The sequence below is a fragment of the Electrona antarctica genome (genome assembly GCF_951216825.1).
Source record: "Electrona antarctica genome assembly, chromosome: 3".
Classification (NCBI taxonomy): domain Eukaryota; kingdom Metazoa; phylum Chordata; class Actinopteri; order Myctophiformes; family Myctophidae; genus Electrona; species Electrona antarctica.
In genome coordinates, this window is record NC_136808.1 from 35,511,157 (window position 1) to 35,529,835 (window position 18,679).

Sequence of the window (18,679 nt, forward strand, 5' to 3'; positions counted from 1 at the left end):
CAGCAACAGGTTCTCAAAGTGGGGTCCAGGGACCTTGAGCTTGCATGGATGTGTTGTTGAACACATAGGCAGCTTAACGTCAGGAAAGTTACACGACTGACCCACCCAGGTGATGGCAATAATGCTAATGACCGCATTCTTACCGTGCAACATGAGAACTCCTGTCAGGCGGTCGTTAAAGTTGATGTTGGATACTGTTTCTCCCTCTGTCATTTCCTCATATTTCTAGTTAATTTAAATAATGTCATGCACATTTGTCCAGTGCATAGTCTACTGCAGGCCTGGTTGACTAAATTTAGAAAACATTTTGATGCTCTTGCTACAGAAATGATCGATTATTTATAAGAAATCCCATTATTTAACATGCATCTCAATGGGTGAGAAGGATAGCTTGCCCTGTCTCCTCGCTGCTAACGTGCCTATTGGACAAGGACGGGTTGGGGAGGGATTTAGCGAAGGGCTAATTGAGATCCACACTGTTCCAGAGCCTGGCCCTTACTTTCTGAAGGTGAACCAAAAAGACCCCACTTAAGGCTCATACATAGTCTGGATTTTCGGTGGTGAGGTGACCAACATTGAGCGGTGGTGAGTAAAAACAGAGAGAAGGGCGGTGGCGGTAGTTTGCTCTTCACCGCGGCTCGTGACGTCATGTTGTAGTTCCGTGGTCACCTAACCACCGAAAATCCAGACTATGCATGAGCCTTTACAGAGATACATCAAGCCACCCTAAAGGGAGGCTACTTTGTTTATCTGTCCGCCCTACTACTACTACCACACCGGTCTGCACAAGCATCCACACTATGCAGAAATATATACTGCTTTCAAATTTACCGTACAGTTTGTATTTGAATCATTATAGCGAAATACTTATTAGCGCTTATTTTTAATACACACACACACACACACACACACACACACACACACACACACACACACACACACACAAACACACACACAAACACACACACACACACACACACACACACACACAGTCACACAGTCGTATGGTGTTGGTTAGCTGAAGTAATCACATCAAAGTAGTGGGTGTTGTGCCCTGCGAGCACAGTCGGGGCGACATGCGACTCTTTTCAGTGGCAGAGAACGCAGCATTTAAATATTCAAACAGCTTTCTAGAACCAGGTTACAAACAAGGGCTTAACCATGTAGAATTATTGATTTGCCTTCATTACAACGGTCCTCCTCAGAGCACAGCTCTCCACCAGTGGAATCTCCACCTGGCCGGGTTGTCTAGGCCAGGGGTTCTCAACCCATGGGTCGCAACCCCTCGAGGGGTCGCCGAGGGGTGGAAAATGGAAAGAGTTTACATAGTACACAAAACTTTCCTTAATGATTATATCTGGTTTCAGTATTCATTTATGATATATTTTCTCTATTATTAAGGTTATTTTTTCAGTCAGTTTGTATTGGGGGTGGGGAGGGGGGCGGGGTGTGGGTCGCGATACATGGCCAAAGCATTTCTGGGGGTCCCCAGCCCAAAACGTTGAGAACCCCTGGTCTACGCAGGGCCCGCAAACTTTTTAAGGCAGTCATAGCCATTTGGAATGATAAGTTTTCGAAGAATGTTAATTAAGGAAAATCGGAAAATGTCAATGACAGTTGAGTTGAAAAAACCTAAAGTTTATATTATAAATATGTTATGAAGTAGGTCGGGAGTGGCTTGTTCAGCCAGTAACACGCGGGAGTCTGTCCACATAACGCCAGGGATCCACCGGACGCGTTGCGTCTCCGTCGTGTGCGTCAAAAAACGCACCGGTTCAATTTTAATGCACGCGTTAATGTCACGCAACGCGGGCAGTGGAGCCACCCTTCATTGATTAAAAAGGGAACATTCCCTGACGGTGACGGAGACGTGACGCTGACGCGCCCGGTGGAGCCCCGGTGTAACAATGCGCTAGAACCCTGGAAGATGGATTGCTGAGGTGGAGCACCACACCTACAGTACCATCACAGTGTTTACCGCACGACTTGCCACATCCAAGCCGTGCTACTCATACGAGTTGGCGGTGCCTGGGATCGAACCTATGAACTTGTCTAGAACCACCACAAAAGGTTCTGACCAGGCTCTGGACAGGGCCTCTGCCCGGGTTCTTGAACAATTAGCCAATTGATCACACCTGATCATCCCTAGATCTCCATATGGAGCTGGCCTGTTCTGACATCACAATGGTGTTCTGACATCACAATGATGCGCGACCTCAACCTTTATTAGCCAATTGATCACACCTGATCACCCCCCCAACGGGCACTGTTCTAGTTAATAATAAAATATGCTAATCCTACAGTTGGCTTAAGGGAGGACAACCGGGCGGGAGGACCACACCATCTCACTCGCTTCCATGTTGAGAAAGGTTCATACATTTTGAAACATTTTCAAAAATAGTGGAAATAGCATCGTGTCATGTTGTGAGCGTGTAGATATTTTCACTATTAACACTTTGAGTAAATATGGCGTATTTTGTCCATAATATATTTATTATTATTATTATTATGAATAATTTGTAGTAGCTTATAAACTGAGCTCCCTAGAGGCCAAGGAAGGAAATATGTGCAATGTGAGACATCTCTCCCCTCTCACTCTACAGGGAAATGTGGAGAACACTTCTCAAGCAGATGTGTTTTTTGGGCATGGAATCACAAGATAATTAAAAGGCACCACCTTGTGTGTCTGGAGCTCTGCACGACAAGCGGAACAAAAATCACCTGAAGTGATCATTCAACAACTTTGCAGCCTATTAGGAAACAGCCTGTGAACGTACTATATAATTCTTTCCACTCTGAGAACTCAAACATGCTATCCTTTAAAACATCTAACTTTTTTAATGTCATTTTCTTGCATTTTATGACGTCAATCGTTTTTTGACAGTACAGCCAAATAGTGTGATATCTCATTTTGGTGCAGTACTTTGTCGAACAATAAATTAATAAATAAATGAAAACGGACCACACCACTAGTGTGCTACACAGTAAAATCCGTGTGTGAACACCTCAACAAATTGTGATATGTTACTGAGCCTGCAGATCGGCCATTTGACCTATTGACCCAGTTGACCTAAATTACCTATTTTCTATCAATAATTGATAGAAAATAGGTAATTTAGGTCAACTGGGTCAATAGGTCAAATCTCCTTCAATTCGAGGCTTCATGGTGTGTGTAATTATTACACACACCATGAAGCCTCGAATTGAAGGAGATTCTTTAGTTTTGTGTATTCCTCAGCAAATAATTCCATGACCGGGTGACTGGTCAATAGGAGACTCAATTGAGCACTGCAAGTTTGTACATCTGCTAGTTATGAAGTGTTTCAAAATTTAGAATTAGAATTTTTTAACACAAAGTCTTTTTCTGGGGTAGCCTGCCCCAGCCAGCATGATTTCTGGTGTAGAGGGGCCGGGTGCAGTCGAAATCAGCCGGTGGATCCTATTGGTTCACTGATCTGAGTGTCCGTCCCCTGTCCCCCCTCCTCCCCTCCCCGGCAGAAAACAGCAGGGAACACTGACGTCACCAAAGTTGGAGCGACGTGGCCGACTCCAATTACAGTGCAGAGGGGTCTGCACTGTAATGGGTTAGCGAAATACAAGTTGACTCCCACTTCGTATGCCAGATTTTCCAATGGGTTTCCCCAGGCTTTTTGGCAATGTGGGGGTCCTTGGCACAAAGCATTTTGAGAACTACTGGTGTAGGATGAATGCTCCTAAAAAAGAAGGACACTTTTCAGCTCTGGATCAGGAAATGAGGCTGTAGATTGGATTAGGATGCGATTTTTAATCCTCCGATTCCCTCGGAAAAGACTCAGCTCCTCCCCTGCTACTTAGCATTATAACGGGGACTTGACAAGAGGAAATATTGCTGAATTTCGGACTCCGAGTGTTGATTGCGTGACTCTTCGTCGTGACACTGTAATTTGGTTCTTATAATGGCAAAAAGCTTTGATGTGGGCGTTTGGCAATAACACTTTTAGTCACAGAGGCACTTCTCCTGCCGCCATGACCATTATAAGGTCCTCCACATCATGTCCCGTCTTCCTTTGCACACGTTAATTAACAGCCATCTTGGCCTAGTTTAATAACAGATTCTACGTACAGCATCGAATTATCCTGCAAATTCATAATGGTGGGAAGTAACTAAGTACAGTAGTAAGTACAGCTACTCAGTCTCAGGTACAATTTTGAGAGCATTTCCAATTTTCACTACTTTTACTTCTACTCCACTACATCTCAGAGGCAAATATTGTACTATACTTTTAATTATTTGAACTAGTTACTTTGCAGATTATGATTATTACAAAACATACATTAACCACTTAAGACACGCACGCACGCACGCACGCACGCACGCACGCACGCACGCACGCACGCACGCACGCACGCACGCACGCACGCACGCACGCACGCACGCACGCACACACACACACACACACACACACACACACACACACACACACACACACACACACACACACACACACACACACACACACACACACACACACACACACACAACTACAAGCTCACGACACATCGCAGAGCTTGTAGATCTGCTCTTTTCTAAATATTTTAATTTTATACATGATTATAATAACTTGCCAATACTTTACTCGATAATATGAATGAATACCGGACTTTTCGGCTGTGACTCAGGAGGACCTGGAGCGATGTTAATTTCTACAGTCGCTTCATTACATAATCACAGAATTGAGTGCTTATTTTATGAACTCTTAGATCACCAAAATGTTTAAGATAATTCATATGAAATTCAAAAATGATAAAAAGACGCTCAGGTGGCACAGTGCTAAAGTGACTGCCACACCAGCAGGTTGAGGGTTTGTGTCTATACACACTATAGAGCGCCGAAGTCCTGGCGTTCGCATCCCCTGGTTCTAAAGTCCTGACGTCACTCGCTCATCCCCTGGTTCACGGAAGGGTTTGTGTCTATACACACTATATATAGAGTGCCGAAGTCCTGACGTCACTCGCTCATCCCCTGGTTCACGGTAGTCATTTCTCTATGGAGAATAACATGGGGTTGTCTTAAAATCATCTCATATAAGCATTGTGGTCCAAAGATGAACAAGCTGTCTCGGCAATATTGCCAGGGAGGTGTTTCTGTATCGTTTACGGCACGCACGCACGCGCACGTGTGCGTACACACACACACACACACACACACACACACACACACACACACACACACACACACACACACACACACACACACACACACACACACACACACACACACACACACACACACACAGGTCAAATTTTTTTAAGATGGCCAAGGTTTGCAGCCAGAGCATATCCATTCATATGGAAATGTTTGAGAACCACTGAGTTCCAAAGTTACACTTTCCCCTGAATATAGGCTATGTCAGACTGACCATTGGTCAATTATAGTGCTCTGCTGCAGCAGGCAGGGGTCCAGTGTTGTTGCAGAATAGCCTGTTATGTTCTGGAGAACCTCCAAGGCAGGAGGCTCTTTTAAGTTGAGATGAAATGAAAAATGCCAGTCATATCATGCACCTATTAACAGTGTTTGTTTTTGGTTTGTTTTTGTCTTTTTTATGTCGAGGACCCCTAAAATGTATTTGACTGCAGAGTGCGGACCGGAAAGATTTGCACACATATTTCAAAAACAGTACAACAAGCTCATTCAAGTTCGTCTATATCTGCTGTTTTTAGCCGAAGTATAAAATATGCTTAAAGTGGTTCAAATTATTGTGATGTTGAGTAATTGTGTATATCTGCTGTTTTTAGCCTAAGTATAAAATATGTTTAAAGTGGTTCAAATTATTGTGATGCTGCACGATATCACATTTTGCTGAGGAACCCCCATGGCACTAACACCCCCCCAATCTATCATTGTTGTCGAGCAGAAACCTTGTACCTCCATTTTTCAGCTTTGTTGTTTTATATTTATCTTTCGTAAACAAATGACCTACTTTGTCGTACGACAGTGTTGTTATTTCTTTGTATCAGATTCCTATCCTGTTTATTTCCTGTAAAACAAAATATGACGTGTGGTTACACACAGTAAGCTTGAACCAACCAATTTCAATCAATAATATCTTGAAATCCATTAATTGAATGTCCGTTATGAAAGCCACTTTTCAGCTTTCAAATCAAAGTTCCAATTGCCTATTCTGTTGTCACTTGGAAACACGGAAGTTAGATACTCATTACTCTCGAAATGCCATTTAATGGACTTTAATTGGACTATAGCAAGTAGACCACGCAGCTACTCAGGCCAGGGAATTTTACATGGAGAATCTCAAGGGCCCTAAACTGTGGTTAACTTATACTCTCCAACTGTGGTTAGAACGTACTGTATACTCCCCACCTGTGGTGAAAACATAACCTACATTATGTCTCCAAGGGCCCTCAAAGATGTCACATAGTTAAACACACAACCTATACTTAGTTGACCAGGTTCCCACAGGGGTCCATCCTGTTGCCCCTCAATATCAAATCTCTGCCAAAAAAGAAGAGATCTACAACAGGTTGTGAGCTTGTAGATCTGCCATTTTTGCTGAATGTTCGCCGATTATGACAGAATAGGGATGCTATGGTTCATGTGGTTAGATTTTATAATGCTATTAATATGATAAAATATTCAGTGAGACTGTTGTCATAGGGATCAGAATTTCAAACAGCAGGGGGACGTTTGGGATATAGGCCCTAGGGCACAGGGAGTTCCACTGGGTGTTAAGGGCATGACAAAAACGTAAGGAGCATAAAAAATGTCACGCTCATAGGTTTTACTTCTTGGTGTCGCCCTGTCCATTTGTGTCTGGAACTGGCTGATCCGTATGGCTGTTTCAAAAAGGTAGGCATTGCTGCAGGAGAAAGTGCTGAGTTTCCTATAGGTTTTCCTAGGTTTGACTGACGAGACGTGCAACATACAATTTGGGATAATAACCCCAGTAATTGAGAAGATGTGGTGCTAAAATTAACCTCATACAAAACAATAAGGGTGATGCATTGCATAGACATTGGGGCAACATTTGGGCCTCTGCGTGGCATATTACTGCAACATGTAGAGATTTTCAAACACTGCATGCTGTGTACAATACTATAGGTTATAGCTTTCTTCAGAATGTACATGTAGATTTGACACCAGATTTCAAGAAAATGTAAATAGGCTACTAAATGTACAAGAAGGTGATTGCAAACAGGCATACAAGAGCAACAATGTTGTATGGAGTAAACAGTTATCTCCTGTCGTACATACCGACATGCTAGAAACTGTGGATGGGAAACTTGTGGTAAAAGATAGCACACTGCATCTGTGGGTTGTGAATGAATACTAAGGTCAACCTATGTTAATTTTCCCCACTGTGCCAAGATTTTTCTTTATCTATGGCTTTCGCACTGTGCCCGCTTGAAACATATGTTACAATTTCCATTCTATACCTATCGTTATTACAAACCTGTTCGTTCTCTGCCCTGTAGCACACACACACATAAGCCTAAGAGAAATGCTATGATCTGAAGCACGCACGCACGCACGCACACGCACACGCACACGCACACGCACACGCACACACACACACACACACACACACACACACACACACACACGATAGTTCAATAGGGAGATGTGACTGTTTTCTTCAGATAGGATATTGTTTTATTCAAAGCCTTCTGTACTCTTGCCTATAGACCTCTCAAACTGACAATATACTGGACTCATTTGTCTTGCAGAGCGAGACACCTTGTTCTTGAGACTAGAGTAAAACACAGCTGCACTCAGGTGGCAGGTGATAGCTTCTATATAATGTCACTGCACTGGTGAAGCCAATCGAAACCCAGACAGACTAGACAACAGTCAATGTCAAGGACACATAGGAAGAAAAAACAAATCTGTCCAAACGGAGAGGGTCCTGCTAATGTCTTTCACAGAAACACAAATGCCTCCAATCTCCACATTTTTTGGATTTAAATAATGAGACAATTTCATTGCTGAACGAAATGACAACAGGCTGGTATAGGCTATGCATGCTGCCCCCCAAACTACATGTATCTAGTCTACAGTAATTACAAAATCTGGGATGCAGTTCACTTCTAATATCCTTTACGTTGATGCTATATTCCAGGGTGAAATTAAGAAACTAAATTCCCATTTATAACTTAAAACATAACAGAGCATTTGTGTAGCCTACCTGTAATGCCACTTCAGTTACATCATCAAAATGAGAATGCTTTATACCTTAAAGACTGTGCAGGTTCATAAACATGTCAATGAAATGGTGGTGGTGGTGTGACTGTTGGGCAAACCAACATGTCTTTTTGGCTGTTTCATTACATGTAACCATGTATGTGTAATATTATGTAACAAGACAATTTTATAAAACATAACCAACTAAAGTAATTGCTCACTGTCACCTTTGTGGTGTGATTTCATGTGTGTGTGTGTGTGTGTGTGTGTGTGTGTGTGTGTGTGTGTGTGTGTGTGTGTGTGTGTGTGTGTGTGTGTGTGTGTGTGTGTGTGCATTAATGTGCACTCATTTAAATATTGTGCATGCATTTTAATAACATGTCTCAATTTCAGTAATTGTCTTGGGGGTACATTCCTGACCTAACAGCATCCTTGTAAGATATTAGACACATTGTGCTGAGCAATTCACTGTCATGCATGCAACCTCTGGAGCCATGCATCACATGCATATGGCCAATGACACGTTCAAGGGCACGACTTAATTAATAATAAGAGAAAGGGATCGTCAGGAGCAGAGAAGAGTGCTAATGGACTTTTTTTTGTCAAGGAGAGAGAGGAGAGACCCTCTAGGGCAAAATATAAAATGTGGCCATAATTATTTCAAATTTGATTTGTATCTTTATGTAATGTCTTTATGTCTTTCCAGATTACTGAGTGGTATAATGTTACAGTAATGATAAGTCAGAATGAAATGCTTCAAGCCTGTTCCAGTTCAAAATGTCATGCATGGAACCTGAAAAGAATAGAAGACAATCGATAGCCTATCCAAGGCACTAAAGCCAATGCCAAGAATGTCTCATCATGTGTGTGATAAACGACATCCCTAGAGCTTTATTCTTGTCAGATATGACGGAGAAGACAGAAACCACTCACTCAAGCATTTCATTTATGTACGGTATGCATTCTGAGGTCATTTGCCACTTTGCCAGCCTGGAATTTGACAAGGCTTTTTTATTGCTTGCCTATTCCTTCACACATCAGCAACATTGACTGACTGATAGCAGGCTGATCACCATTGGATGAGAATATAGGCCGGAATTCTAAGTCTGATAATTAATTAGACTAGAAAGCTATGTAAAATAAAAATGTATTCAGGTAGCCATATGTGTATAGACAATGCATTTGGGTGCTCAATAAAGGAAAACATGTATCTGTGTGACCATGTGTGAAAAGGCAAGCCCTATTAAAATGGAATAGGTTAAAATTAAGGAACAAGCAAAACAAATAGGCCCGTGTAGTAAATGCATTAGGGTTTATAGGCTGCACAGTAGGCCTACTAGTGATACACTTGGGATACAAGGGGAAGCATTAATTACCTGAAATCACTATAGGGGTGAATTATCCAAAATCCAGCGGATTTAACCCGCTCTTGTTCACGCTCCACAGCCTTTTCACTCCCAAACATCCTGAGGGAGAACTTGTTGACCCCCGGTTGAAGCATCGCTCCAAACTGTCTGTGCATGAATCCAGCCTGATATAACCTCTCGTCGTCCGGCAGAATCTGATCAATGCCTTCCAACTTTATGAACCCCGACGGCTGGTCAGAGGGGGAACCATTTTGGGCACCACCGCCGCCGCTGGCTCCTTGCGCGCCGGGGTCCAGCCCGCCACCAATAGCCCCGGGGGGACTTTCCTCGCTCGGGGTTACATCCCCCCCGTCCCCCTCGGTGGTGATGAGGCATCTCTCCTCCGCGGAGCCCGAGTCGTGCACATGCCGACTTGTGATGGAGGAGAGGCTGCCGCGAAACCTCCGACAGTCTCCGTTGGAGCTGGTTTTCACTGGTCTCCCAATGTCCGTCTCCATGATTAACGACTCCCCACTTTTGGTCTCCCCTATGCCTTTGCAGCTTCCTCCAGAGGTCGGTGATGGCAAAGCCTTCATCCTGATACTCTTCCTCCGAGTGTCCTTGTCCCCTTCGTCTTCTCCTTCGCCCATGATTGAAGCCTTCTGTCCAATGTGCTGTGGCAAACTGTAGAGCCTTTTACGCATGGAGGAGTGCAACCTGTCCATTATGACACTGAGACAAGAAAAACAAAACAAATCAATTAATCCAGATCGTTAGGCTGTAACGATTATTGCCACGAGCCCCGCGCGCTCCCTGTCTGTTTGTAACAAGCGAACAGTCTGGAGCTAATGTGAACCCCTGCACGCCTGATGATGATACACATGACATGGACAATAACAGATACTCCTCTTCATAGTGAGGCTACCTGACAGCTTGCTTATCATTGTTGTGCCCTCACGCAGATCCTATAGGCGCTCCGGTCATGACCATCACATCCCCGATGTGCATTTCTGTCTTCTGTGCCGCTCCGACATTGTGCGCAAAAGTGGGAAGGAAAAAAAACTGCTTGAAAGTCACCTTAGCGTGACATGTGAGAGAGACGTGCAGACGGACGCGGATACGGAGACGATCAGGGTGTCATGCACGGCGAAGGATGCTCTTTTTCAGCAGAATCCTGTTAACTGTCTATAACAAACATGGCTATACACGGACACGCAAAATACAGTATAGCGTCCTAGAAGCGCTGACAATGCTGACATCACCACCCTGATCCATACTGGTCCCGTGCATTGGGGGGCATTTGTGAATATTCATGATGATGCTGATATATTGGGTTGCCATAGAAGCCAGAACTGTAAATAAGCTCAGGCTCAGCCCACCTTGGATAAAGGATGACGCTCTCTCTCTCTTCCCATTCTTAAATCGTTCGCCTGTCCGTTCAGGTTAAGGCTACAGGTTGGCTAGTAGCCTCTATAGCCTAGATATTGTTTATGCGTGACAGTCAAGCGCAACCATTCGCCATGGCACCACCATGGTTGTTTAAAAGAGAAGCAGATTCAGTGCGTAATGTGCGCTCCAAAATAATACCGAGGTTTGCCCAGTCGTGGCAGACTTTCTTTTGGAATTGGAATTCACAATGAACAAAATATTCAGCCATGCAGGCTTAAATAAAATATAATAGGCAAATCAACTGAATCATTTCATTGCCCAATTAAGTTTATAGGCCTATGTGATCACTGATCACGATGATGCCTATATAGTTTTAACGTGTAGGCCTACCCCGCATGCAAATTAACTTCATCCATTTTTCGTATGCTATAGGATACCTATTCGATCTTATTTTGGTTATACGCCTGTATGGTAGGCTATAGACCTATAATCAAAACGATATAGGCTAATTAAAATATTTCCAATGTGTCCAGTGGCAGTGTCCAATATTCGTAGCCAACCAACGGCCCAACGCAGACACAAAAACAAACGGATCACGGATGTTCAGAACTTCAGTTCAGTCGATATTTGCCGTGTTGTTTGTGTGTCGCCGCGTGCTTATTGAAGTTGACCTTTGTATTAACATACATACCAGTCATAATTCCAATACGGTTTATTTCTGTTTCTCTGTTGCTTCTGTCCGTGGCTCTATAACAAACTGTTAAAAAAACAGTTTAGTGCTACTCACTACACTAACACTACAGGTGTGCCTTTAATCATCGCACCTGTGCCCCTATAGGCACATAGGCACAGCTGTGCCCTATATGCATATTTGAGACGTTTGCATGCTTATTGGCTGAATGAAATGACTGCAGGAGCCCAAAGGTCAATTGTCTTTCACCAAAACATTATTGTTCACATGAGTCCCTCCTGAATATCATCTAACCTTAGAAATTAACTAAACTGTCATCATCAGGGACCCCCACACCAGATGTTTGTGTGAAAATAGCAGCTCTAAAGCTCGTGACGCGTTGTGAGCTTGGTTTCTTATTTTCCTCACAAAATCTGGCAACACGGCACAGACTCCAGAACGCGGACGGACTCTGGATGTAACTATAGTAGCCTATAGGCTACTTTATCAAGCTCATCTCCCGCGAAAAGCAAAGCAAAGCAAAGCAAGACTTCCAGCCAAAAAAATATTAATAGGCTATCTTGTTTAGTTATTATTGGGAACAATGGCTACCGGTGGCAGGCTAACATGGAGGCTTAAAAAGTTCTCACACTCCAAAAAAGAAGCTGGAAAATGGACGGTAGGCTAGCGCATAGGCTACTTGTTGTAAACTCTAAGTAGGCTACTGGACCCTCGTCTGGTTCTGACAGACAGGTAGTGTGTGCAGGCTGGGTGGTGTGTGATAATCCGGTTGAAGTATTCCTTCGGTACGGCGACTGCGGCGGCGGGCCCGGGAGAACAATAACGCGACACGAGACAGTAAGGTTCACAAAGTTTATTACACAAACAGGAACATATAGCCTAGTGCTGGATCATAATGACGTGACAATAAGATATGAGACAGAATAACGTGCCTACTGCAGCAAGGCTGACCTTGCTGCCGCTGAGATGTCTCTCGTAGCCTATCTATAAAGTATGCTACAGTACAGGCAGTATACACAATACATATCAAGTACACTGTATCTCAAGTTCAAGTACATAGACTAAGATGTACTGTGCATGGACTAATTATTATAACAATACTCACCATCATCTTTTCTTAGTTGGAACCGGTTGGAACTTGACTTTTTGCTATAGCCAACTGTGTTTGTTGTTGTTTTACTCCTTTCTTTGTCAAATGCAGTCTCTCTCTAAAGTTGAGCAACAAAAGAAAGAAAAGGTTTTCAAGAATAATGTTATAGGCGTTAAATCATAGTAGGCCTATGCAGTGGTTCCCAAACATTTAGCCTGTGACCCAAAAGATAAATTGGACATTCGCCCAGGACGCAAACTAGTGAAAATAGCAGATCTACAAACTCACAATGGCTGTTGTGAGCATGTAGATCGCCTAATTCCACTACTTCTTATTACACATTAGCCTACATTTGTTTTCTAATTTATGGAATTTCTTTCATTTTTTTCTATCATTCTTCATTACATTACTGAAAAAAATAATTTAATTTGTTTTTTAATTGTTTTGAAATAATAATAATAATTAAGCAAAAAATTAAGGTCCCATGAAAACAATTCTGTGAACCATGGGAACCAGTGGCTTATATACCCTATGGGACCCTTTTCATTGCAGCCATAATGACATATTAGAGTAAACAACATAGGTGTTAAGTGAACCATTGACTGTAGTAGTTCTCACAGTGCTTATAGACCATATTCACACGGCGGCCATCTTGCCATGCTAAGTTAATGAAATGCCACCGTGTTGGAGACGCGAGTGCGGAATCGCCTTTGTGTTTGAGTAAGGACGTGTCATGATTGGCCAGTGCACTTGTGCAAGGACTCGCTGCGATTGGCCAGTAGCCACTTTGAGTGGCAGGGCAAACGCTCTTGCCAGAACATGATTATTCTGTGCCTATCGGGGCACAACTTGAACAGGTCTGAGTCAGCTAAGCGAAATTTGCAACGTTCGACACGGCAACTCACACGCTTTAGCACGCTCAGTGGTGTCTCTCGTGACTCAAGTTCGCTTGAGACGACGCCCCTCCATCACGGTCTAAAACTATACTTTAGGAGGGAGGTGTGACCATTTACTCAAACGTGAAGGCGATTCTGCACTCGCGTTGGAGACATGGGTAACTGGAGGCATATACTGTATGGGCGTGGTGAGGGGAGGACGAATGACGCCACAAGTCATTCGGGCGTGGCCTATATTAAAAAGACACGTGAAAGAGCTTCAACACTGTATGCACACAACGTTTTCAAGTAAAGGCATAGGTTGTGGTGTATTGTCCAACTCAAGGTGCACATTTACTGTAGATTCACCTTGCAGCAGAGTCGGCCACAGTACCACCACGCCAGAGTAATCTGTAAGAGAGTGGCGACACTAGCGTTGACTCCCATTGTAACAATGTAATGCGGAAGTGCTTATTCTATCTCAATCGGATAGTTCCAATGTTTGGAACTATAGCCCATAGGTGCCCGCTTTGCGACGAGATCAAAGCGTGTCGCCACTCTCTTACTAGATTACTCTGCACCACGCAACCCACCTTTCTGCTGGTGGTATCGCCTGAAAATCGAAGATGTACAAGCCAGAAAAAACTTGCTTTGGACCGGGGGTCCACGGGAGATCCGGGTACAGCGCAGCGCCACAAGCCGTCCGGAGCTCCCCTCTCCCCACCATGGTAGCCACCTGCAGGGTAGAGGGCCACTCATTCCATCTGGACGGGTTGGGCAGCCGAGCGACAGCCTTGGAGTTTGTCAGAAGATTTTTTATTTCATAGTATAAAAACGAATTAAAAACATGTAGGATTAAAGGGATATTTAGACTCATAGAAAGTCTCCCGACCCCAATGTTCCTGACATGTACCAACCTCTGTTGTTCAGTGGCGGACTGCGCACAAGTCCGACATCCCGTTAGTCCTATCTACTAGGCCGGTTAAGACTGAGGTTAGGGTTTGCGACCTACATGGGCGGTTAAGACTGAGGTCAGGGTTAGCAAACTGTGTGGCCGGTTAAGACTGAGGCCTGGCTGGGTAAAACTGAGGTTATGGTTAGCGACCTACGTGCCCGGGTTAAAAGTGAGGTTATGTTTGGGATAGTGTTGGTTACTAACGGGAGGTCGGAACAATGACATGTTACCGGCACTGCACAGTATGTACAGTGGTGTTTCTTTGAGCGATACAAATCACAGCGATGCTCTGTAATAATAACTGCACCACCCCACCTCCCACTATCAAACTGTCTCTGTCTGAATACGGCTTAAGGCTTATTAAGATATTTGTAGATAAAACGATGAAATTCAGTGTCTCAAAATCTATTATTGGTTGGGTCACGGGGTGTTCCAATTATACCACAAATGTTGGAGGAACGTCACGCAGGCATCAACAGCTTCTTAAGCGTTTGATGTCATTACTGCAGTTCTTTTTGTTGGTCCCCAACCGCACACATTTGCTGACAAGGATTTTTTTTCTAGGACTATGAGGCTGATCATGGCAAACCTGAACTGATGTTCAATATCGCAGAGTCTGGATATGTCTGGGTCACTCAAAGTCAGGAGCTCTTGGTAAGTAGACAGTGCTGTGTGTGTGTGTGTGTGTGTGTGTGTGTGTGTGTGTGTGTGTGTGTGTGTGTGTGTGTGTGTGTGTGTGTGTGTGTGTGTGTGTGTGTGTGTGTGCGCGCGTGTGTGCGCGTGCGTGCACGTGTGTGCGTGCGTGCGGCGAGCTTTAATCCATCGGTTTAGTCAAGGCAATGTGTAAAGTACACTCATACAAGGTAGAAAGCAGGTGACTTGCTATTTAGTTTTTTACTTAATTTCAATCTCTTCCTAGTCTTATACAATGGCATGTAGCAAACATTCTCATGGGCCTGTGTGACCTGTGTGAAGTTGCATCATCCTTGGCCCAAACTAGTGAGTGGCCACAGTTTGGCAAAGTGCACTTCTCACGTAACTAGTACCAGATGTATTAACTGCATTTGTTATTTCTTCCCAATTGTATCCCACACCACAGGCCAGGCCAGACGTCCTGGTACACTGTACATTAACTATATAGTCAAATGATCAACATGTATCTGTCAGATTTTTCATATTCCATCCCGGTTGGCTGAGATTGGCTTCCAAAGTTTGCAGGGGTGACCGGTTTTGAACAAAATGCTACAAATCATGAACGCAGCTTCTGATTGCCATGAAACTTTGCACGCATAATTATTCCCCCTAGGCCAAGGAAGAAATGCCACCCTACATTTTTTAAATTGTCCTCATTACTACTGCGCTGCTTACAGAACTTGGCTCGTTCAGTAACGCACACCCTCTCGTGTAATATTGCAATTATACAACAGTTACTCTTAAAACTAAGAGAGTCGCTAAAAAAACATGATTCTTTAATAACAGATGAAGCCACTACGACCACAAATGAAACCCAAGAAACTAGCTAGCCTATCCACCGAGTCTGCTGCACTCTGGGAGAACAACACGGCTGAATTCTTTGTTTTAATTAGGCGTTCCATGATGCTGGTTTGAAACATGGCTAGAAGGTTGTTTCAACCAACCAGATTGCTTCCTCGAAACAACCTGTTGTATAATTTTGATTATGCTGTAAATGGTAAGATGTAGAGATAATATGTCCTTGGAGGGACAATGAATCTGATATTATGAATTCCCAAATATAATATACCCATATTGTGCCAAATATAAGACGACTCTGATTATAAGACGACCCCCATTTTCAAGACTCATTTGTGGAAAAAGAACATTGAAGACCAAATTGTCTAGTCCCAGATTATAATATGACCCTGTTTTTTTTAAGGATATTTCCATTGGAATAAAACATAGTCTTATATTCAGCACAATAGGGTAGTTGTTGGTGACAGATGTTAAAAATTGAGTTCATGTGCATGCTGGACTGGCAGCATGCTGGACTTGCAGCATGCTGGACTGGCTGCTGGACTGCTGGACTGGCAGCATGCTGGACTGGCAGCATGCTGGACTGGCAGCATGCTGGACTGCTGGACTGGCAGCATGCTGGACTGGCAGCATGCTGGACTGCTGGACTGGCAGCATGCAGCATGCTGGACTGGCAGGATGCTGGACTGGCAGCATGCAGCATGCTGGACTGGCTGCTGGACTGCTGGACTGGCAGGATGCTGGACTGGCAGCATGCGGGACTGCTGGACTGGCAGCATGCTGGACTGGCAGCATGCTGGACTGGCAGGATGCTGGACTGGCAGCATGCTGGACTGGCTGCTGGACTGCTGGACTGGCAGGATGCTGGACTGACAGCATGCTGGACTGGCATGCTGGACTGACTGGCAGCATGCTGGACTGGCAGCATGCTGGACTGGCATGCTGGACTGACTGGCAGCATGCTGGACTGACTGGCAGCATGCTGGACTGACTGGCAGCATGCTGGACTGACTGGCAGCATGCTGGACTGGCAGCATGCTGGACTGACTGGCAGCATGCTGGACTGACAGCATGCTGGACTGGCATGCTGGACTGACTGGCAGCATGCTGGACTGGCAGCATGCTGGACTGGCATGCTGGACTGACTGGCAGCATGCTGGACTGACTGGCAGCATGCTGGACTGGCAGCATGCTGGACTGACTGGCAGCATGCTGGACTGGCAGCATGCTGGACTGGCATCATGTTGGACTGACAGCATGCTGGACTGGCAGCATGCTGGACTGGCATGCTGGACTGACTGGCAGCATGCTGGACTGGCAGCATGCTGGACTGACTGGCAGCATGCTGGACTGACTGGCAGCATGCTGGACTGACAGGATGCTGGACTGGCAGCATGCTGGACTGGCAGCATGCTGGACTGGCAGCATGCTGGACTGGCAGCATGCTGGACTGGCAGGATGCTGGACGGGCAGCATGCAAATACAAATTTGACACGGATCGCTGTGTGATTGAGAGATAACCGTGGATAACCGCCTTTGGCCTAGCAGAGATAAAAAATAAATAAATCACCATTGCGATTTGTGAGTTAAAAATGTCAGGTAAAATACAGTATGCAAATGATCCTATCCCAGGAAAAGCTGAAGCCCTCATGTTTAGTTAAGTTTCAGACAGATCGAGACAAAATTTACTTGAATTTTCCCAAACCGAGTCAAGCTGTAGCTTACTTTTATGTCCTTATGTCATGATTTTGTTCTAATCCTCCATGATTTTTACCATCTTATTTGGAGCAATTACTTAGGTATCCCAATTGTCATTTCGTTCTAGTTATTAAATTTATAGTGACTCATAGGAATAGACTACGTGACTTCATGGTGACCACGGGTGACAGCTGGAATGTAGACGGCACCCGGGAGCAGTATGGGTTGGCGCCCCAGCCTGTGTCTTCCGTGAGGAGGAAGCCCAACAGGACCAACGGTGAGGCCTTTAGGAGGGCCATTCAAGCCGCAAGCACCACCGTTGCCCAGGTGGAGCCTGCAGAACCATTGCGGCTCAAGAATCCACCACTCCTGAATTAAGTGTCTGGTGCTGGGAGTCTGGTGCAACGCACAGGTTCTGGACCCGGTGAGAGCAGGAGTGGACCTGGTGAGACGTAGGAGGGGCCCAGACACCCACAGAGCCTAGTCCTTCCACGCGCCAGATTGATCTACCTCCCACTGTCCGGCAGAGTAGTTCCGGAGCAACGGATTGTGTGGCCCTGGTCTTTCCCTAATGGGACTGATCGAGGGTAGCTACTGGGACGTAAGTCGGGACTTGATCACCCCGGCTGGGTCACCTGAGCGAGGGGTATGATGTTGCGAGACCCGAAACCCAGATGACCTTGGGATACATCACTGAGGATACGTCCCAGGTGCATCCATGGCATGCGATGGTTTTTGGTTCTAGTCATACAATGGCTGCGGTTACATTCACAAAATGTATTCAGATGAATGAATTCATTCCGAACAAAGATTCATACTCAACTGTTTACATGGAACCTGAATAAAAGTATTCCTATTCCTTAATTGTTTACATGACCAAAGCATTCATTCGGAATATAACTTTGGACTATAGAGATTACCAACCCATAACCATTATCCGTTAAGAAATTAATAACCGACAAACGGCT

General features: G+C 44.6%; 2 protein-coding genes across 2 annotated transcripts in view; one reads left to right on the forward strand and one right to left on the reverse strand.

Annotated features, from left to right (window-relative positions):
- The window catches only part of hcn4 (hyperpolarization activated cyclic nucleotide-gated potassium channel 4), a 170,703-nt gene extending 158,970 nt beyond the window's left edge, over positions 1 to 11,733 (reverse strand). Inside the window, exons 1-2 of the mRNA XM_079496095.1 lie at positions 11,603 to 11,733; positions 9,553 to 10,254 (exon numbers count right to left, since the gene is read on the reverse strand). Of these exons, the coding sequence (XP_079352221.1) occupies positions 9,553 to 10,247 (695 nt within the window). The 5' untranslated portion in view covers positions 10,248 to 10,254; positions 11,603 to 11,733. The remainder of the gene's footprint in view (positions 1 to 9,552; positions 10,255 to 11,602) is intronic.
- A 483-nt stretch (positions 11,734 to 12,216) lies between these two features.
- Positions 12,217 to 18,679, forward strand: part of rec114 (REC114 meiotic recombination protein) — a gene marked incomplete at its 3' end in the record, with an annotated part of 15,265 nt that continues 8,802 nt past the window's right edge. The window contains exons 1-2 of the mRNA XM_079496313.1: positions 12,217 to 12,260; positions 15,087 to 15,176. Coding sequence (XP_079352439.1) covers positions 15,120 to 15,176 — 57 coding nt within the window. The 5' untranslated portion in view covers positions 12,217 to 12,260; positions 15,087 to 15,119. The remainder of the gene's footprint in view (positions 12,261 to 15,086; positions 15,177 to 18,679) is intronic.